We start from the raw sequence: 22664 nt of genomic DNA, 5'->3' as shown, positions 1-22664 counted from the left end.
CCTTAATAAACTACTCTCCCTTGGCATCAGAGACTCCGCTCTCTCTTGGTTCTCGTCCTATCTATCCCAACGCTCCTTCAGCGTTTCCTACAACGGCGCCACCTCCTCTTCCCTCCCCCTCTCTGTTGGGGTCCCCCAGGGCTCTGTCCTTGGACCCCTTCTCTTCTCCATCTACACCTCCTCCCTTGGCAAACTCATACACTCCCACGGCTTCAACTACCACCTCTATGCTGATGATACTCAAATCTACCTCTCCACCCCTCACCTCACCTCCACTTTCTCCACCCGCATCACTCACCTCCTAAACGACATCTCTGACTGGATGTCGCTCCATTTCCTCAAACTCAACCTCTCCAAAACCGAGCTTCTCGTCTTTCCCCCTTCCCGTGCCCCCCCCCCATCCTTTCCATCACTACCAACAACACCACCATCAATCCCGCCCAGCAAGCCAAGGTCCTTGGCGTCATTCTGGACTCAAACCTTTCCTTCCAACCTCATGTCAAATCACTCACAAATACATGCAGGCTCCACCTTCGCAACATCGCCAAAATACGCTCCTTCCTTACCCCAGACACCACTAAACTACTCGTTCACTCCCTGATTATCTCACGCCTGGACTACTGCAACTCCCTCCTCATCGGCCTACCCCAGTGCAAACTCTCCCCGCTTCAGACCATCCTGAACTCAGCTGCCAGACTCATCCACCTCACCAGCCGCTCCACCTCTGCCACCCCCCTCTGCCTCTCCCTCCACTGGCTCCCCATTGCCCAACGCATTAAATTCAAACTGCTCACTCTGACCTACAAAGCCATTCACAACACTGCCCCTAACTACCTCACCGACCTGATTCCCAAGTACCACCCTACCCGTACCCTTCGCTCTTCACAGGACCTCCTTCTATCTTGCTCCCTGGTCTCCTCCTCCCACGCACGACTGCAAGACTTCTCCAGGTCCTCCCCCATCCTCTGGAACTCACTACCCCAATCCATCAGACTGTCACCTTCCCTCCTCACCTTCAGGCGCTCCCTGAAAACCCACCTCTTCAGGGAAGCCTACCCCACCCTCACCTAACAGCCGCTGCCCTTCCCTCCTCCTACCACTCCATCCCCCACAGCCATTTCCTCCTGTACCTCTACCCCCTCCCTCCTAGATTGTAAGCTCAAAAGAGTAGGGCCCTCTTACCCCTTGTGTGCTGTTTGATGTTACTGTACTGTTTCATGTATTGTCCCCCCCTATTGTACAGCGCTGAGCAAACCCTTTGGCGCTATATAAACTCGATAAATAAATAAATAAATAAATAACAGATGTGAAAGTTATAAAATATAAATACTTGTAGTAGTAATGATAACATGTATATGATTTGTTTTGCAGTCGGACTGCAGGCAGCAGCGGTCTCCTGTGCCGTGATCTGGGTGAGTTCTATGATGCGATCTGTGTATTGCGGGGAAGAATATTATTGTCAGACCTTCTCCTGATCTCCATTGTGCTGTTGTGTTATCTCGTGGGCCTGTGTCATACTTGCAGCCATTGAGAAATACTGTGAGAGCTGTGATTGGTCACAGCTTGTCACATGGTACAAGGCTGTTGTGACTAGCCTTGTACCATGTGATCTCTGTGATCTTGTCACTGGTAACAACTTGCCAATGATTGGACCACCAACAAAACAAAGAGAGCGCTCGCCCGCTCCAATGCCGTCCTTCCACCACTGAGCCAGTCACACCGTTATTGCTTGCCTCTGAAAATGTTTGTTCCCAGGATATCGATCATTTCAGTACTTTTTGATTTGCTGATTGGGAACAAGCGTTCATCCAGTAAAGTCAGTGATAACAGAAACCCTTCCTGGAGGGACCTTCCTGATGGGAAACTAAATGGAGCGTGAACCATATAAGGTGTGGGCCCTGGTGTGGAAGGTTCCGAGGGGCTCGGTGCCTCCTGATCTGAACACTGCTACCTGGCCTGGCTGGGTGCCCCCGGAAGTGGCGTACTGTAGATGCTCTTAGTATTACTATGGGTTTAGGACCCCATTGTGAGAACAAGAGCTAGGCCACAACACCCTTGCTTTTTTTTCCCTACATCTCATGGGATGGGCCTTTTGGCAGAGAACAGGGCAATGGTATTTATTCACCACTGGGATTTTTATTTTTTTGCTATATAAATGAAATAGTCCAAACATTTGGAAAAAAAAGTGTTTTTCCTCTAAAATTTTGTAAATAATCTTTCTTTATAAATCTTGGCCAAAATGTATTCCTTTTTAGTAAAAAAAAAAAAAAAATAAGCCAAATTAGTTTATAACCAAAAATTGTAATTAAAAAAAATATATTTTTTACATTTTAATTTTACTTCTTTATATTATTATTTGTGTTTTTTTTTTTTACATACAAAAAAAAAATCAAATTAGTTTATAACCAAAAATTATAATTTTTTTTAAAAAAATTTACATTTTTTTATTTTTTTATATTATTGTTTGTGTTTTTACCTACTGTCACCCTAGCAGTACACTGTCACCATTGTGACACTGTACTACTTGTGGGGGGTAATGAAGATTTTTTTTTTTTTTACACTGATTGCTTTTACACCCATAAAGGCTGTAAAAGCAATAATGTCTCCTTCTATCTGGCTGCATTCTTGCAGCCATTAAGAAATACTGTGAGAGCTGTGATTGGTCACAGGTTGTCACATGGTACAAGGCTGTTGTGAATAGCCTTGTACCATGTGATCTCTGTGATCATTCACAGATTTCACAAGTAGTAAGCAATGATGTCAGAAGTGACATCTTGCTTACTACTATTCATGTGATCACTGATTGGCCAATCAGTGATCACATGATCGGGGCCTCACACAGAGGTCCTGTACAGCGATCGGTGTTCCTCTGGACACAGCGGGCACCAGATCGCGGTACCGCGCGCTCCCAGGGAGCACGAACAGGCAAAGGATGCGGTAGGATGTTTATAAACGGCCACCCGCTCCTGCACTGCTCCTGTCCGGCCATTTATGTACATGGGCTGGACAGGAAGTGGTTAAATTTAATTTATTTCATTTTAATTTCAATTAAAATTTTATTTAAAATTTCTTTAGCCTAAAATTGCAGCTAAAGACAACCTTAAATGTTTGATTTTTCTTATATTGTGTTATGGGGATTTTTATTTCTGATGTTATTTGCAGCTTGTCATTCAATTTCAGGTAAATCTGTAATAACATATAACGCCATTTATAACTCCGCCCCAAATTGCATCACCAATTTTGTCTCCAAATCTCACCCAAACCGTTCTCTCCGCTCCTCGCACGACCCCCTGCTCTCTAGCTCCCTTGTCTCCTTCTCCCGTGCTCGTCTCCAGGACTTCTCCAGAGCTTCCCCCATCCTCTGGAACTCTCTACCCCAATTTGTCAGACTATATCGCCTACTCTGCTCACTTTTAGGTGATCTTTGAAAACCTCTCTCTTCAGGGAAGCCTATCCTGCCCTCAGCTATTAATGGAATATTCTATTCCTCCTACCAGTCCATCCCCCACAGCTATTACCGTTTGTACCACCAGCCCCTCCCTCTTAGTTTGTAAGGTCCAAGGAGCAGGGCCTCATAACCCTCTTGTATTGAACTGTATTGTTGTATTGTCTCCCTTATATTGTAAAGCGCTGAGTAAACTGTTGGTGCTCTATAAATCCTGTGTAATAATAATAATAAATGACAGTAAACTTTCCTACTACTACTCAATCTTTCCAAAACTGAGCTCTTAGTATTCCCCCCAGCTCGTGCCCCCTCCAATGACTTCTCCATAAATATCGATAACACAATCATCAGTCCCTCCCCTCATGCCAGGGTACTAGGTGTAATCCTAGACTCCCATCTGTCCTTCCAGCCCCAGGTCCAATCACTGACAAAATCATGTAGACTTCACCTCCGCAACATCTCCAAGATACGCCCGTTCCTAACCTCGGAAACCACTAAGCAACTTATTCCCTCCCCTGTTATATCTCGCCTTGACTATTGTAACTCCCTCCTCATTGGCCGACCTCATCACAGGCTATCCCCTCTTCAGTCTATCATGAATACTGCTGCCAGACTTATCCACCTTACTAATCGTTCTGTATCTGCCACCCCTCTCTGCCAATCCCTCCACTGTCCCCCACCCCTCTCTGCCAATCCCTCCACTGTCCCCCACCCCTCTCTGCCAATCCCACTGTCCCCCACCCCTCTCTGCCAATCCCTCCACTGTCCCCCACCCCTCTCTGCCAGTCCCTCCACTGTCCCCCACCCCTCTCTGCCAGTCCCTCCACTGTCCCCCACCCCTCTCTGCCAATCCCTCCACTGGCCTCCACTCAGTGTCTCCACCCCTCTCTGCCAATCCCTCCACTGGCTTCCAGTTGCCCAACGGATAAAATTCAAAACACTAACACTGACGTATAAAGCTATCCACAACACTGCCCCAACTTACATCACCAATCTTGTCTCTAAATATCACCAAACTGTACTCTCCGCTCCTCACAAGACCTCCTACTTTCTATCTCCCTTATCCCCTTCTCCCATGCTCGTCTCCAGGACTTCTCCAGGACATCACCCATCCTCTGGAACTCCCTACCCCTATCAGACTATCGCCTACTCTGCTCACTTTTAGGCGATCACTGAAAACCTATCTCTTCAGGGAAGCCTATCCCTCCCTCTTCTAAGAGTGGAATCCTCTACTCTTCAAACCACTCCATCCCCCACAGTTATTACCTATTGTACCATTCACCCCTCCCTCCTAGATTGTAAGCTCCAAGGATCAGGGCCCTCAAATCCCTCTTGTATTGAACTGTATTGTCTCCCACTATAATGTAAAGCGCTGAGCAAACCGCTGGCGCTATATAAATCCTGTATAATAATAACTTTTTTTTTTTCAGGATTTCTGAATCAGGAAAGTAAAAGATGTTACCGGTCACATCCGGCGCATGGCATCGGCAGATACAAACACTTGGTGCCACCTGAAGTTGTAAGGAGCTTTAATGGTTTTCTTACAGGAGAGAACAGCATTATATTTACCAAACATTAAATGCCAAAACAGATTGCGGCTACATTTACATGTCAGTTTAGCAGCGGTTGGGGCAGCTTCCAGCAAGAGTGCTGATTGCAAACTTTACCCACACATGCTATGTGCAAACAACTGTAGCTCTCAGCAGTGGCTGTTAGATTTGTATTCTGTACAAATAAACGGCCAACAACACTCACATATACAGTGAACATGCAAATCAGTACATCATTTGTTAGACATGCATTCTTTTGAATCTTTTGTTGCTATTCTGTCTCTCAGTGTTACAATACACCGAACATTCGATTTTTAGACCGATCATTTCTTTGTGAGTGGGCAAACATTCAACATCAGCAGGGGATCAAATACTTATTTCCTTCACTGTAAATACTCTTCTGATTGTGATTAGAGCCTCTGGCCAACCCACCCGGAGTCCACGGTTGGCATTTGTGTTGACTAGTAAAGGCAAATTTGTCTTTATTACGTTTTCAACAGTTTAACAGTACATGGCATGTAGGAAAAATGAAAACAGGTCCAAATGTACATGCAGCGCTGAGTGAACTGTTGGCGCTTTATAAATACTGTATTATAATAATACATAAGAAAAGCCATCGCACATATGTAACAATGATGCATATGAAAAGGTGAAAATAGTTCCATAAAAAAAAGAGAAATGTAAGGATCAATAACATAATGGCAGGTATTACGGAGATATGAATAAATATTGTGTTGAGGAGGGCATCCACGACGAGATGTAGGAGACAAAACGAGCTAGTTCCGTATAAACTAGAATATAAATCAAAATCCAAATGAAAAAAAAAAAACAAAAACAAAAAAAAAAAAGGGGGGGGTGGAAGAAAATAGAAGAGAAAAAAGAAGTCAGTTGGAGAGATAAAGAAAGATAAGAAGAGAGGTGGTTGTGTTGACTTTTAACCAGGGGCGGACTGACAACTCATGAGGCCCCCGGGCAATAGGGGATCATGGGGCCCCTGTGTCCTTGCCCAAACTCAAAAAAGCCTATGAAAAAGGTATCAGGGGCATCTCATCGGGCCCCCTACTGACCCCGGGCCCTCTGGCAGTGCCCGAGTTTCCAAATGGTCAGTCCGCCCCTGCTTTTAACTGTGCACAAACTGGCCGCAGCTGATTGTCCAGCATGTATGGGCCCACAGCACAGAGTGTTGCTGCATCCAAGGACAGCATTTAGCCACCTCTGAAAGCGGCAAACTATCCGCTGCTGCACTGCTGTATGGATGTAGCCTAAAGCAGGTGATATTCCAGTCCATTTCATACACATTTTAAGGGCTAATTCCATCTCTTTGACCATGTTTCATGTTTTACCCATATATAGGGTGTGACATAGAGCATGCTTAGAGTCCAGAGGGCTTTCAGGATCCCCACGTGGTTCTCCACGTCCTTCCATATAGATAAAGTCGGCAACCAGGTGAGGATGAATAAAATTTCTCTTTAATTTTGTCCAAGAAGTACACATGTTCCAAAGAGAGCCAAAACAGAGTGCGTTGCCTCTGTTTGGAACATGTGTACTCCTTGGACTAAATAAAAAGAATTTTTGTTCATCCTCACCAGGTTGCCGACTTTACATGGAAATACTCTTGTGGTGAGGGGTTGAGATCACAAGTCGGTCTTGGTGAATAGAAACAGGAAGGTCAGCCGCACACCGTAGGATAAATGAATATAGTGTGTATTTATTGATCCATAGGACACACAAAACACCAGGACATGAATACAGGACCTGTTAACGCGTTTCACACGACCTCGTGCATAACCCCATGGCACCAGAGCCTCCCGGCCCTTTAAGGGTTTCAGAAGCCGGGGTTTAGGGTCATGTGACCTCCGTGACACGCCGTCACGGCGGTCACATGATCGGGAAAGGTCCTGATCGATTAGAGAAGATCGGGACCTTTTCCGTGAGTACTGGATATGTGTGCTGGGAGTATGCAGGGCGCGCGCTCTCAGCACATATGCTTTTTTTAATAGACCACAAATGTGCGGCTGCTCGGCGTCTAGGCCCAGACGCCGGGAGGCCGCACATTTGCGTTCGGCCAGGGCCAAGAGGTTAATCGTAACAAAGAAAACGACGAGTGCTGTCTTATATAGGAGTTAGTTAATCCCTTGACGCCGAGCGCACGCAAATATGCGGCCTCTCGGCGTCTGGGCCTTGACTCCGAGCGGCTGCATGTTTGCGTGCAATTAGAAAATACATATGTGCTGAGAGCGCATGCCCTGCGTGCTCCCAGCACATATGTCCATGACTCACGGAAAGGTCCCGATCTCCCCTTGCGATCGGGACCTTTTCCGATCATGTAACCACCGTGATGGTAAATCAAAGCGGTCACATGACCCTAAAACCCCGGCCGCCTCCCGGCTTCTGAAACTCTTAAAGGGCCGGTAGACGCCGGCGCTAAGAGGTTAATAAAGAACACCTGTCCTAATCAGCACTCCTGTAGGGATTTTAACGCTCCCCAAACGCCTTATGCGCATTTTTTTGGCGTTTGATAGGCAGAGCGTTAAAATCGCACCACAAACACCTATAATGAAGTTTAATGGTGTTAACACTCCGCAAAATCCTTGCAAACGCCTGCTAGGCGCTTGAGAAGCTTCACCATACCCTTGAATGGGAGGCTTCAACTCCTCCTGACTGGACATGAGGCGTCGGTTTTGGCGCGACGCTAACACTTCAGTGTGAACAGCATTGTGTGCTGCCATGTGCAGAATTTTCATAGGCATTTGAGAAGCGTTAAAAACACTTCCCAAACACCTGTCTGATGCCTGCTGACAAAGGTAGTGTCTGATGTGATATGGCTGGAGTGTATTAACCTCCTCGGCGGTATGATTCTTTCCGATTTTTTTTTTGTGCTGAAAGCGGTACCATTTTTTTGCATGGAAATATGTAGTTTTTTTTATTGTAGGCTGTAATTTTTAGGAATAACTCACTGAAATCTGTCCGAACAAGAGTCTAGTAAACATCCCGGGTATGATAAAACGTGAAACATGAAATCATAAATTATAATTTAATAAATAATCATAAAAAATAATAATATAATAATAAATTTAATTCAATAATGTAATCAAACCAAAAACACAAATTTGAAACACAAAATCATAAATTATAATTTAATAAATCATAAAAATTAATAATATAATAAATTTAATTCAATAATATAATCAAACCAAAAACACTGAAATTTGAAATACAGAGGCAAATTCGCACATCGCTGAGCAAAGTCGCAGAATCGTTTTCAGTGTCTGATGACGAATTTCCCCCACGAATCATTATCACTCAATTCTGCAAGTGGTTGTGATTTACTATCGCTGTTCTAAAACCGTTTTTGACGTAAAGGGACGCTTTTTGGATGCCATGGACTTCTAAGTTTCCAGGCAGAAAGAACAGTCAAAATGCAGGCAGGGCGCCGGACAAAGCACTCGGGACAAAATGTATGTGAAATACATTGAAACAGCAATGACAGCAAAAATGACATTTTTAAAAAATTTCAAATTTCCCGCTGGTTCCGGCGCCCGTACGTCCCGACGTCACAGGAACCGGAACACGGAAGCCGGATGCCGGCATCGGCCGGCGGAGAGGGCCGGGGACGCTGCAGGGGACACATCGTGGGAGAGAAGGACAAGGTAAGTGCTGCAGGGACCCCCTGAGCAACGCCGCATGGTCAAATTTCAGTGTAGCTCGGGGTTACCGCTCTTGGTATTGAAATTTTACCCCGAGCTACACTCGGGAAAACCGCTAAGGAGGTTAATTTAGTCAGGGTGGCCTTTCAGACTACTTAGGAGCTCACAGGGTTTCTGCCACATCACCAGTTATTTTTCTGCACTTGCGGCATTTTTTAAAGTGATAAAATATGGGGAAAGGCGCATGCATTGCAGAGACGTACTGAATTTTTTTGTTTTGTCCAAACATACATTTTAATGTTAATTAATTCTCAGCAGGTAAAAAAAAAAAGTAAACCGCAGAAGGAGATTAAAGAAGGCACAGACTACGAATACGGCACTCTGAACTTCCAGGTGACCGGCTACAACATGTACTACGTAGAAAAATTTGTCCGGTATATTCATAAATTCTTTAACCAGATGTCCATCGCTGTGGAGGAGAGGTAAGTCCTCCGTTGTCATTCTGTCATGGCTGGCAGCTCGCATAGAGAAAATTTAAATCCATATTCACCATCTCTGTACAGATGTAGGGATCCAAATTGTAGCTATAGATATCCATGATCACCGTCTCTGTACAGATGTAGGGATCCAAATTGTAGCTATAGATATCCATGATCACCGTCTCTGTACAGATGTAGGGATCAGACTTGTAGCTATAGATATCCATGATCACCATCTCTGTACAGATGTAGGGATCCAAATTGTAGCTATAGATATCCATGATCACCATCTCTGTACAGATGTAGGGATCAGACTTGTAGCTATAGATATCCATGATCACCGTCTCTGTACAGATGTAGGGATCAGACTTGTAGCTATAGATATCCATGATCACCGTCTCTGTACAGATGTAGGGATCAGACTTGTAGCTATAGATATCCATGATCACCGTCTCTGTACAGATGTAGGGATCAGACTTGTAGCTATAGATATCCACGATCACCATCTCTGTATAGATATCCACGATCACCATCTCTGTACAGATGTAGGGATCAGACTTGTAGCTATAGATATCCACGATCACCATCTCTGTACAGATGTAGGGATCCAAATTGTAGCTATAGATATCCATGATCACCATCTCTGTACAGATGTAGGGATCAGACTTGTAGCTATAGATATCCACGATCACCATCTCTGTACAGATGTAGGGATCCAAATTGTAGCTATAGATATCCATGATCACCATCTCTGTACAGATGTAGGGATCAGACTTGTAGCTATAGATATCCATGATCACCATCTCTGTACAGATGTAGGGATCCAAATTGTAGCTATAGATATCCATGATCACCATCTCTGTACAGATGTAGGGATCAGACTTGTAGCTATAGATATCCATGATCGCCGTCTCTGTACAGATGTAGGGATCCAAATTGTAGCTATAGATATCCATGATCACCATCTCTGTACAGATGTAGGGATCAGACTTGTAGCTATAGATATCCATGATCGCCGTCTCTGTACAGATGTAGGGATCAGACTTGTAGCTATAGATATCCACGATCACCATCTCTGTACAGATGTAGGGATCCAAATTGTAGCTATAGATATCCATGATCACCATCTCTGTACAGATGTAGGGATCAGACTTGTAGCTATAGATATCCATGATCACCATCTCTGTACAGATGTAGGGATCCAAATTGTAGCTATAGATATCCATGATCACCATCTCTGTACAGATGTAGGGATCAGACTTGTAGCTATAGATATCCATGATCACCATCTCTGTACAGATGTAGGGATCCAAATTGTAGCTATAGATATCCATGATCACCATCTCTGTACAGATGTAGGGATCAGACTTGTAGCTATAGATATCCATGATCGCCGTCTCTGTACAGATGTAGGGATCCAAATTGTAGCTATAGATATCCATGATCACCATCTCTGTACAGATGTAGGGATCAGACTTGTAGCTATAGATATCCATGATCGCCGTCTCTGTACAGATGTAGGGATCAGACTTGTAGCTATAGATATCCATGATCGCCGTCTCTGTACAGATGTAGGGATCAGACTTGTAGCTATAGATATCCATGATCGCCGTCTCTGTACAGATGTAGGGATCAGACTTGTAGCTATAGATATCCATGATCGCCGTCTCTGTACAGATGTAGGGATCAGACTTGTAGCTATAGATATCCATGATCGCCGTCTCTGTACAGATGTAGGGATCAGACTTGTAGCTATAGATATCCATGATCGCCGTCTCTGTACAGATGTAGGGATCAGACTTGTAGCTATAGATATCCACGATCACCATCTCTGTACAGATGTAGGGATCCAAATTGTAGCTATAGATATCCATGATCACCATCTCTGTACAGATGTAGGGATCAGACTTGTAGCTATAGATATTCATGATCACCGTCTCCCTACAGATGTAGGGATCAGACTTGTAGCTATAGATATCCATGATCACCGTCTCTGTACAGATGTAGGGATCAGACTTGTAGCTATAGATATCCATGATCGCCGTCTCTGTACAGATGTAGGGATCAGACTTGTAGTTATAGATATCCATGATCACCATCTCTGTACAGATGTAGGGATCAGACTTGTAGCTATAGATATCCATGATCGTCGTCTCTGTACAGATGTAGGGATCAGACTTGTAGCTATAGATATCCATGATCGCCGTCTCTGTACAGATGTAGGGATCAGACTTGTAGCTATAGATATCCATGATCACCTTCTCTGTACAGGTGTGATCCACATTTGTTGCTGTTAGGTGTCAGAGGATTTACCCCCCTTCCTGACCAGGCCATTTTTTGCGTTACGGCGCTGCGTTATTTAACTGACAATTGTGCAGTCATGCAACGCTATAACCAAATTAAATTTACGTCCTTTTTTTCCCACAAATAGCACTTTTTTTTATTTGATCGGCTGTGCATTTTTTTTTCTTTTTTTACGTTCTAAACAAAGAAAAGCGACAATTTTGAGGGGAAAAAACAATATTTTTGACTTTTTACTATTACACATGTCCAATAAAAAAAAAATGTAAAAAATCAAATTTTGTCACAATTTTAGGACAAAATGTATTCTGCTCCATATCTTTGCTAAAACAGAATCTCAATACCAGTAAATTAATTGGTTTCCGTGAATGTTAATTTTTATTTTTACTAGTAATAGCGGTGATTGGTGACTTATAGCGGGACTGCGGCGGGCATTCTTACACGGGGGGAACTGAAATCCCCAGTGACACCAATACAGTGATCAGTGCTAATAAAAACCACCGACACTGTATGAATGGCACTGGGCAGGAAGGGGTTAACATCTGGGGCAATCAAAGGGTAACTGTGTGCTGTGTGTGTTTTTTAATATGAGGTTGTGTCTGTGCTTTCCACTGTAAGAATTCGGCTTTGTATGGCCCTGCTATGCAGAGCCATACAAAGCAGTGTGCTGGGGCTGACAGAGGAGAGAACTGTATTGTGAACATGCAGTTCTGTCGCCTGTCAGTAATGCTTGGCGATCACTGGGTGATGGGGAGTAATCACCGGCTGGGACCCGGTGATTGACAGCCGAGGCCACTAATAGCAGCGTGGGTAGGGGGCGCGTTCGCCCCCCTACCCAGAAATGCAAAATCACGTGTATATAGGCCAGCAGGAAAGCGGTTAAAGGGGATCCGCAGCTTTTTGTGTTCAAGCTGTGCACGCTCCCTGGGAGCGCGCAGCACCGCGATCCGGTGCCCGCTGTGTCCTCCGGACACAGTGGAACACCGATCGTCAGACGGGTCCCGATCATGTGATCAGTGATTGGCCAATCAGTGATCACATGCGGAGTAGTAAGCAAGATGTCACTTGCTGACATCATTGATTACTACGTGTGAAATTTGTGAATGATCACAGAGGTCACATGGTACAAGGCTATTCACAACATGTGACAAGCTGTGACCAAACACAGCTCACACAGTAGTTCTTAATGGCTGCAAGAATGCAGCCAGAGAGAAGGAGAAATGATTGCTTTTACAGCCTTTATGGGTGTAAAAGCAATCAGTGTAAAAAAAAAAAAAAAAAAAAATCTTCATCACCCCCCACAAGTAGTACAGTGTCACCATGGTGACACTGTACTGCTAAGGTGACAAGTACCGTATTGTTCGCCGTATAAGACGCACCTGACCATAAGACGCACCTAGGTTTTAGAACTAGAATTCTGAACTAATGGACTGCAGACACAGTACAGGAGATGACCAGAGACTGCGGACAGCACAGGGATGACCAGAGACTGCGGACAGCACAGGGATGACCAGAGACTGCGGACAGTACAGATGACTGCTGACCTTTGGGGAGGTGGGGAGCGGGTACCTGAATTTGACAGGTACCCGCTCTTACTTCCGCAGAGTTTTTGTTTGATCTTACCTGTTCCTCGATCCAGCCGCGCGCTGTCTTCCCGGCTTCTGTAATGGCGCTCGGCATGACAGCTGGGTGCCCAGTGCGCATGAGCGAGAAGCACTTGCGCTTTGTGATTGGTCCGGCGGCTTCTGGGATCTGTCATGTGTCCCAGGTACCGCCTTACCATTCACAAAAAGCACCGCTTCTTGCGCATGCGCACTTGGCACCCGGCTGTCATGCCCAGTGCCCACACTACAGAAGCCAGGAAGACAGCACGCCACTGGATAGAGGAACAGGTAAGGTCCCGCTGCAGAGCTGAGCGGCCGGCCTGGTATTCTGACACAGCCGCGGTGGAAATACCGGACCGGCTGCTCCATATTCGCTCCATAAGATGCACTGACATTTCCCCCCCAGTTTTGGGGAAGAAAAAGTGCGTCTTATACGGCGAAAAATACGGTATGTAAAAAAACCCCCAAAAAAAACATAAATCATATAAAAAAATGTTTAAAAATTATAATTTTTGGTTATAAACTAATTTGGATTATTTTTTTTTTATTTACTAAAAAGATAACGGAATAAATTTTGGCCAAGATTTATGATGACATACTATTTATTTGCAAAATTTTATAAGAAAAACACTTTTTTTCAAAATGTTTGGACTTTTTCATTTACATAGCAAAAAAAATAAAAATCCCAGCGGTGAATAAATACCACCAAAATAAAGTTTTATCTGTCTCAAAAAAATGCTAAAAATTTCATATGGGTACAGTGTTGCATGACTGCGCAATTGTCATTCACAGTGTGATAGCACTGAAAGCTGAAAATTGCCCTGGGCAGGAAGGGGGTAAAAGTGTCCGGACTGGAAGGGGTTAAACTCTGGAGATTGGCTTTAAGACCAACTCATGCTTAGAGAAAAAAAAAAAATTCAGCCAACAACAGCTTTTAAAGTAGAATTAAAATGGCTTTTATTTGTAAATTGCTGGCAGGTAGGCTTTGTGTGTTTATTCTGCAACAAAACCTCCTATATTGATGTGTTTCCCCAGCTATGCCCTGCAGACCAGGAGCAAGGAGATTCTGGTGCAGCAGGATGCGAAGAGCAAGATGACCGTGGATTACATACTCACCACCCACGAGCGAGTCATCCAGGTGAGCGGAGACCTTTCTCTACATTCATTGCGCATTACTTGACTTCAAATCCTCAGGCCAGCTGGAAATCTTGTGTAGCGCCTCCATCTCTGACATTTCCCTGACAGAATATCTGCCCTCCTGGGGGTATACCTGCACCTCCAGGTCAATTATTAGTAATATGTTTTAATTATACTGCAGGGAGAGTGGGACTGCTTCATGATATCTGCATCAGGTGTTCAGAGCTGAGAACTGAAAATGGTTTTAAAGCCTAAACATTTTTTACCTTAACCCCTTCACGCCTAAGGGTTAAACAAATGTTAATGCCTAAGCACAATTTTGCAACTTTGACATACCGTATTTGCCGGCGTATAAGACGACTTTTTGACCCTTGAAAATCTTCTCAAAAGTCGGGGGTCGTCTTATACGCCGGTACACATGTTAGGGGGGCTGCGGCATTAAGTACAGGGGTTTGCAGGGGCTGACGTCTCTTACCTGGATCCAGTCCCACAACGATCCGGTCCAGGAAGCGCGGCGTCTCCTTCAGTTCGGCCACTGGATGTTCGTGCGGCTGCGCGGCTCCGCCTCCTCACCGGTGATTGGCCGCCAGAACTGTAGCTCAGGAAAGGCACACAGGCGGCCAATCACCGGCGAGGGGGCGGAGCCGAGCGGCCCCGCGAAAATTGAGTGCCGGAGCAGCAGGTAAGTGCTCTGTGTAGAGGTGCTGCTGCAACCACATATGCTGGCTGCAGCAGCACCATACGAGAACAGGGTCAGCAAGTCTCAGTGGGAGGAATAGTGCCCCATCATTGGTGTCACTGATACCAATGATGGGGCACTATTCCTCCCACTGATACCAACGATGGGGCACTATTCCTCCCACTGACACCAACGATGGGGCACTATTCCTCCCCCCCACTGACACCAATGATGGGGCACTATTCCCCCCCCCCACTGACACCAACGATGGGGCACTATTCCCCCCCCCCACTGACACCAACGATGGGGCACTATTCCTCCCCCCACTGACACCAATGATGGGGCACTATTCCACCCCTCACTGACACCAATGATGGGACACCATTCCTCCCACTGACACCAATGATGGGGCACTATTCCTGCCACTGATACCAATGATGGGGCACCTATTCCCCCCACTGATACCAATGATGGGGCACTATTCCTCCCACTGATGCCAATGATGGGGCACCATTCCTGCCACTGATACCAATGATGGGGCACCTATTCCCCCCACTGATACCAATGATGGGGCACTATTCCTCCCACTGATACCAATGATGGGGCACTATTCCTCCCACTGACATCAATGATGGGGCACTATTCCTCCCACTGGTGTGCATTGGAAGAGGGGTAGTCTTATACGGCGAGTATAGCCCAAACACTACATTTTAGCAGGAAAAGTAGGGGGGTCGTCTTATACGCCCAGTCGTCTTATACGCCGGCAAATACGGTATGTTACTGTACATATCACAACTACTTTGTGCATCCAGGTGGATTATACCGCGTTGTTTTTTGGTTTTATATTCAGGACAAATTGGGTTGCCATTTGGTGGTAAATGGTGATGGATATCTCCTGATCCTTCTCCTTTTTTTTTTTTTTTTTTTTTTTAATTTAGCTGTATATTTCTTGTTACTACCATTAGCCTACTAGCAAAGAACAACCCAAAATAAATTCTCCCGCTTCTGGCAATCGCAGCGATACCACATATGTGCATGTTAGTTGTTGTTTGTACCCGTAGCACGGCCAAGACACAATGGTGCGCATTTTGCTTTTTTTTGTTTTTTTTATCCTACCTAAAACATACTGACACCGATTTAATATTTTTTATTTTTGTTTACAAATGCTTTTTTGAAGGTAATATTAGAAAAGAATGTACAGAGTGTAGGCAAAAAGTCTATCTATCCATTCGGTTGTATCCGACCCTTGGCGATTGCATGGACCGTCACTCGTAAGCGACTTTTTCCATGAACTCTCTTAGCAATTACTTTTACAGGGTAGGTTGCCAGGTCTTTCCCCAACCCCACCCATGCAGGAGATCCTGCATGGCCAGGGATGAAACTAGGACAATTTAGACAGGAGCCAATTAACCTACCAGCATGTCTTTGGAGTGTGGGAGGAAAACGAAGTACCCGGAGGAAACCCACGCATGCACAGGGAGAACATGCAAACTCCATGCAGGAGGCGTCATGGTTGGGAACTGGACCTATGACCCATTTACTGCAAGGCAGAAGTGCTAACCACTAAGCCACTGTGCCGCCCAGGCAAAAAGTAGGCGGGCAGAAAACAATCAAACAAACTGCCCAATACAGCATGGCAGACAATTTAGCTTTTTATAATAAGAAACAGTAGAGCACTATACATATAAAAAAAAGCCTTCTAATCATACAGTAAGGAATAACATATATGAGGACTATGGGGTAAATCCAAAGGATCAATGTATAGTACAGTCAGTATACCAGTTGTTGTCACCATATCAGTATGAGGACCAGGAAGACCATTTACGGTGGTAAATATGCATTTTATCCATGACAGTATGGTGAATCCTCTCCATTAATTCGATCGCTTCCATACGCTGAATAACTTGGGGCCACACAACTGATGGGGAGTACCAGTTTAGGGCAATGGCCCAATGAATATTACTAAATAGTGTGTGTGCAGATTTCTGAGTAGGGGGTGACACCTAAGGTAGGTCAGCAAATAGTAGGCACGTTGCGTAAGTAAGGGTCACCGAGACACCTGTGATCTTAGCCACTGTGGCAGATGCCCTTTGCCAGAGGGGTTTAAGGGTGTTACAGCTCCAGAATATATGGAGATGTGCCCCCCCCCCCCGTCACTGCAACCTCTGAAACATCGTTCTGAGACGATAGGAAGCATATTATGCAATGTAACTGGGGTACAATACCATCTGGTGTGTAGCTGGACCGCTGTTTTTTGTATAGTAATAGAGCGAGTACTTGTGCATATTATTATTATAGGTACTTATATAGCGCCGTCAATTTACACAGCGCTTTACATATGTAGGGAGTGTGTGTTTGTGTGTGTGTGTGTGTGTGTGTGTGTGTGTCTGCTCCTGTCACCACAGAGCACCTTCCGAGTCCTCCCAAACCCCCCCCTCCCTATCCTTCTCCTCCTTCGAGGCCCACTGCGTCCGACTATTCTCCCCAACCCCCCTGAAGATTGCTGTGATATACCGGCCTCCTGGATCCATATCCCGCTTCCTGGATGACTTTTCCTCCTGGCTACCCTTCTTCCTCTCCTCTGAGCTACCGACCATCATCCTTGGGGATTTCAACATCCCTGTCAACCTCGACAACCCGGACACAGCCCGTCTCCTCCACCTAACCTCCTCCTTTGCACTTGCACAGTGCATACAATCCACCACCCACTCCGACGTTAATATCCTGGACCTTGTCTTCTCCAACCGCTGCGCTCCCCACAACCTCACTAACACCCCCTTCCCTCTCTCTGACCACAACCTGATCACCTTCTCTATCTCCTCGTCCTCCAACGCCTACCCCTCCAAATGTCACACTACTACCAGCCGTAACCTCCGCAACCTTAACCCTGCCCCCCTCCACGCTGCAGCTGATCAACTCCATGACAGCATCCTCCCCCTGTCCTGCCCCGACTTGGCTATGACTGCCTACAACAACGCACTGTCAACAGCCCTTGACTCACTAGCGCCTTTAACCACACGCAACATCAGACCCCGACCGCTCCAGCCCTGGCAGACCGATCACACCAAAACCCTCAAACGACACAGTCGTGCCCTGGAGCGACTATGGCGCATAACCAAATCCCAACAAGCCTTCACCTGCTACAAATCTGCCTTCCACACCTACACCTTCTCCCTCCATGCAGCCAAACAAGCCTACTTCCTGACCCTCATCAAGGCCCTCTCCTCCAGTCCTCGCTGACTCTTCAACTCTCTACTCTCGCCACCCCCACCTCCACCCAGCACCTCACTCACCGCCCTTGAGATTGCCAATCACTTCAAAAACAAGATTGACACAATTCGCAAGGACATTGCCGCAACTCACACGCCCCCTCAACCCGTCCCCTCTCACACAGCTACCCCCTCATCTCCCCTCTCCCTCGACATAACCCGCAGGGACTTCGTCGCTGCTCAAACTCCCTCCAACCCCATTCCCCCTCACTCAGCTACCCCCTCATCACCCCTCTCCCACGGCCCCACCACTGCTCTGACCTCCACTTCCACCCCACCCTTCATTCCTCATACTGAAGCCCCCCCAACACTTCACACCTTTGACCTTACTACCATCGAGGAAGTCTCCAAGATCTTCTCTGATGCCCGCCTCACCCCCTGCCCCCTTGACCCTATCCCCTCACAACTCCTACATCCTATGCTCCCTCACCCACATCTTCAATCTCTCCCTCTCCTCCGGCACTTTCCCCTCCCCTCTGAAACATCCACACATCACCCCTATACTTAAAAAGCCCTCCCTGGACCCCAATGACCCAAACAACCTCAGACCCATCTCCCTGCTCCCATTTACATCCAAACTCCTCGAGCGCCTAGTCTACACCCGCCTATGCTCTCACCTCAACGACAACAACCTCCTCGATCCCCTACAGTCCGGCTTCCGTCCCCTACACTCCACCAAAACTGCCTTACTCAAACTCTCCAACGACCTGCTAACCGCCAAAGCAAATGGCCACTATTCAGTGCTCCTACTCCTTGACCTCTCTGCGGCCTTCGACACAGTCGACCACCCCCTCCTCAAAAAACTACACTCCCTCGGCCTCAGAGATTCTGCTCTCTCCTGGCTCTCATCCTACCTGTCACAACGCTCTTTCAGCGTTACCTATAATGCTACCACCTCCCCCTCACTCCCCCTCTCTGTTGGGGTCCCTCAGGAGTCTGTCCTCGGGCCCCTTCTCTTCTCCATCTACACCTCCTTCCTTGGCCAACTCATACACTCTCACGGCTTCAACTACCACCTCTGTCGACGACACACAAATCTATCTCTCAACCCCCCACCTCACCCCCTCAGTCTCTGCCCGAATCACACACCTACTGAGCGACATATCAGACTGGATGTCGCTCCACTTCCATAAACTGAACCCCCCAGCCCGGACACCACCCCCCATTGACTTCTCCATCATGTCCAACAATGCCACCATCAAACCCGCCCCGCAGGCCAGAGTACTTGGTGTCATTCTGGACTCCAACCTATCCTTCCAGCCCCAAGTTCAATCTTTAACAAGCTCGTGCAGACTCCAACTCCGCAACATCGCCAAAATCTGCACGTTCCTAACCCCAGAAACCACTAAACAGCTCATCCACTCCCTCATCATATCACGACTCGACTACTGCAACTCCCTCCTTACTGGCCTGCCTCGCCGCTGGCTATCCCCACTTCAGTCAATCCTGAATACGGCTGCCAGACTCATTCACCTTTCCAACCGCTCCATCTCCGCCACCCCCCTCTGCCAATCCCTCCACTGGCTTTCGATTGTGCAACGGATCAAATTCAAAATCCTAACACTGACGTACAAAGCTGTCCACCATACTACCCCGAACTACATCACTGACCTAATATCCAAGTACCACCCAACACGCACACTCCGCTCCTCACAAGACCTCCTTCTCTCTAGTTCCCTGGTCTCCTCCTCCCATGCCCACCTCCAGGACTTCTCCAGGGTGTCACCCATCCTCTGGAACTCCCTGCCCAAACCAATCAGATTATCACCTACTCTCCTCTCCTTTAGGCGCACCCTGAAAACCCATCTCTTCAGGGAAGCCTACCCCACCCCCTGCTAACCTCCTCCGCTCTTCCTACCACTCCATCCCCCACAACTATCTCCTCCTGTACCACTATCCCCTCCCTCCTAGACTGTAAGCTCGAAAGAGCAGGGCCCTCAATCCCCTCATGTTTTGCATTGTATTGTTATTGTTCTGTCACATGTTCTGTCCCCCTTTGTATTGTACAGCGCTGAGCGAACTATCGGTGCTTTATAAATACTGTATAATAATAATATATGTGTGTGTGTGTGTGTATATATGTATACAGTGGGGATCGAAGGTTTGGGCACCCCAGCTAAAAATTTGTATTAATGTGCATAAAGAAGCCAAGGAAAGATGGAAAAATCTCCAAAAGGCATCAAATTACAGATTAGACATTCTTATAATATGTCAACAAAAGTTAGATTTTATTTCCATCATTTACACTTTTAAAATAACAGAAAACAAAAAAATGGCGTCTGCAAAAGTTTGGGCACCCTGCAGAATTTATAGCATGCGCTGCTCCCTTTGCAAAGCTGAGACCTGCCAGTGTCATGGATTGTTCTCAATCATCATCTGGGAAGACCAGGTGATGTCAATCTCAAAGGTTTTAAATGCTCAGACTCATCTGACCTTGCCCCAACAATCAGCACCATGGGTTCTTCTAAGCTGTTGTCTAGAAAACTGAAACTGAAAATAGTTGACGCTCACAAAGCTGGAGAAGGCTATAAGAAGATAGCAAAGCGTTTTCAGATGTCAATATCCTTTGTTCGGAATGTAATTAAGAAATGGCAGTCATCAGGAACAGTGGAAGTTAAAGCAAGATCTGGAAGACCAAGAAAAATATCAGACAGAACAGCTCGCAGGATTGTGAGAAAAACAATTCAAAACCCACGTTTGACTGCACGATCCCTCCAGAAAGATCTGGCAGACACTGGAGTTGTGGTACACTATTCCACTATAAAGAGATACTTGTACAAATATGGTCTTCATGGAAGAGTCATCAGAAGAAAACCTCTCCTACGTCCTCACTACAAAAATCATCGTTTGAACTTTGCAAATGAACATATAGACAAGCCTGATGCATTTTGGAAACAAGTTCTGTGGACCGATGAGGTTAAAATTGAACTTTTTGGCCGGAATGAGCAAAGGTACGTTTGGAGAAGAAGGGGCACAGAATTTAATGAAAAGAACCTCTGTCCAACTGTTCAGCATGGGGTTGGATCAATCATGCTTTGGGGTTGTGTTGCAGCCAGTGGCACAGGGAACATCTCACAAGTAAAAGGAAAAATAGATTCAATAAAATTTCAGCAAATTTTGGATGGTAACTTGATGCCATCTGTGAAAAAGCTGAAGTTAAAGAGAGGATGGCTTCTACAAAAACTGAAGGTTTTGCCATGGCCTTCACAATCTCCTGACCTCAACATAATTGAAAATCTATGGATAGGGCTTAGAAGAGCAGTGCGTGACAGACAGCCCAGAAATCTCAAAGAACTGGAAGACTTTTGTAAGGAAGAATGGGCAAAGATACCTCAAACAAGAATTGAAAGACTCTTGGCTGGCTACAAAAAGCGTTTACAAGCTGTGATACTTGCCAAAGGGGGCAGTACAAGATATTAACTCTGCAGGGTGCCCAAACTTTTGCAGACGCCATTTTTTTGTTTTCTGTTATTTTGAAAGTGTAAATGATGGAAATAAAATCTAACTTTTGTTGACATATTATAAGAATGTCTAATCTGTAATTTGATGCCTTTTGGAGATTTTTCCATCTTTCCTTGGCTTCTTTATGCACATTAATACAAATTTTTAGCTGGGGTGCCCAAACTTTCGATCCCCACTGTGTATATATATATATATATATATATATATATATATATATATATATATATATATATATATATAATATATATATGGGCAGCACAGTAGCTAAATGGTTAGCACTTCCGCCTGGCAGTATTAGGGTCGTTGGTTCAAATCCAAACTACGGCACCACCTGCCTGGAGTTTGCATGTTCTTCCTGTGCCTGCGTGGGTTTCCTCCGGGTACTCCGGTTTCCTCCCACACTCCAAAGACATGCTGCAAGGTGAATTGGTTCCTGTCTAAATTGTCCCTAGTATGTGTATGTATGAATGTGAGTTAGGGACCTTAGATTGTACGCCCCTTGAGGGTTAGGGACTGATGGGAATGTACAATATATATATGTAAAGCGCTGCGTATATTGACAGCGCTATATAAGTACCTGAAATTAAAAAAAATGTATTAATTTATTTTATTTATTATTTATTTCAGGTACTTATATAGCACTGTCAATTTACGCAGCGCTTTACATATATATATATTGTACATTCACATCAGTCCCTAACCCTCAAGGGGTGTACAATCTAAGGTCCCTAACTCACATTCATACATACACATACTAGGGACAATTTAGACAGGAGCCAATTAAACTACCAGCACGTCTCTATCTACCCAGTACTCAGCGGAGAATTCTTGGCCAGTTTTGACCTTCCAGTTTAACATTGCAGAAGATTTGGCTGGGAGGTTGTATTCTTTAATAATTTGTATACCTCGGTTTACAAGCTTCCTATGGGGGGCACTGGCTGGAGAGGAGGAGGCAGGAGCTCCGGCAGGGGACCCAACAAGATTGGGCCACTCTGTGCAATTCAATTATAAGTATAAACCTGTCTATTTTTAATTTTGGCATTTACCATCATTTCAAGAGTAAAGTTCCTACAGGAGATAAGAGACCAACT

General features: G+C 45.6%; 1 protein-coding gene across 3 annotated transcripts in view; it reads left to right on the top strand.

Annotated features, from left to right (window-relative positions):
• MRPL48 (mitochondrial ribosomal protein L48) overlaps positions 1 to 22664 on the top strand; it is a 40077-nt gene that overhangs the window by 3748 nt on the left and 13665 nt on the right. For 2 of the 3 annotated variants that reach the window (XM_089663380.1, XM_089663377.1), the window contains exons 3-6: positions 1372 to 1412; positions 4876 to 4964; positions 8958 to 9124; positions 14062 to 14164. In XM_089663380.1, the coding sequence (XP_089519506.1) occupies positions 1372 to 1412; positions 4876 to 4964; positions 8958 to 9124; positions 14062 to 14164 (400 nt within the window). The remainder of the gene's footprint in view (positions 1 to 1371; positions 1413 to 4875; positions 4965 to 8957; positions 9125 to 14061; positions 14165 to 22664) is intronic. The other variant, XM_089663379.1, reaches the window with a different exon arrangement.

Source organism: Staurois parvus, unplaced genomic scaffold (assembly GCF_062004578.1).
Source record: "Staurois parvus isolate SC_StPar_1 unplaced genomic scaffold, SC_StPar_1.0 ptg001674l, whole genome shotgun sequence".
In the NCBI taxonomy this organism is placed as follows: domain Eukaryota; kingdom Metazoa; phylum Chordata; class Amphibia; order Anura; family Ranidae; genus Staurois; species Staurois parvus.
This window is presented reverse-complemented; position numbering and strand designations above follow the sequence as displayed.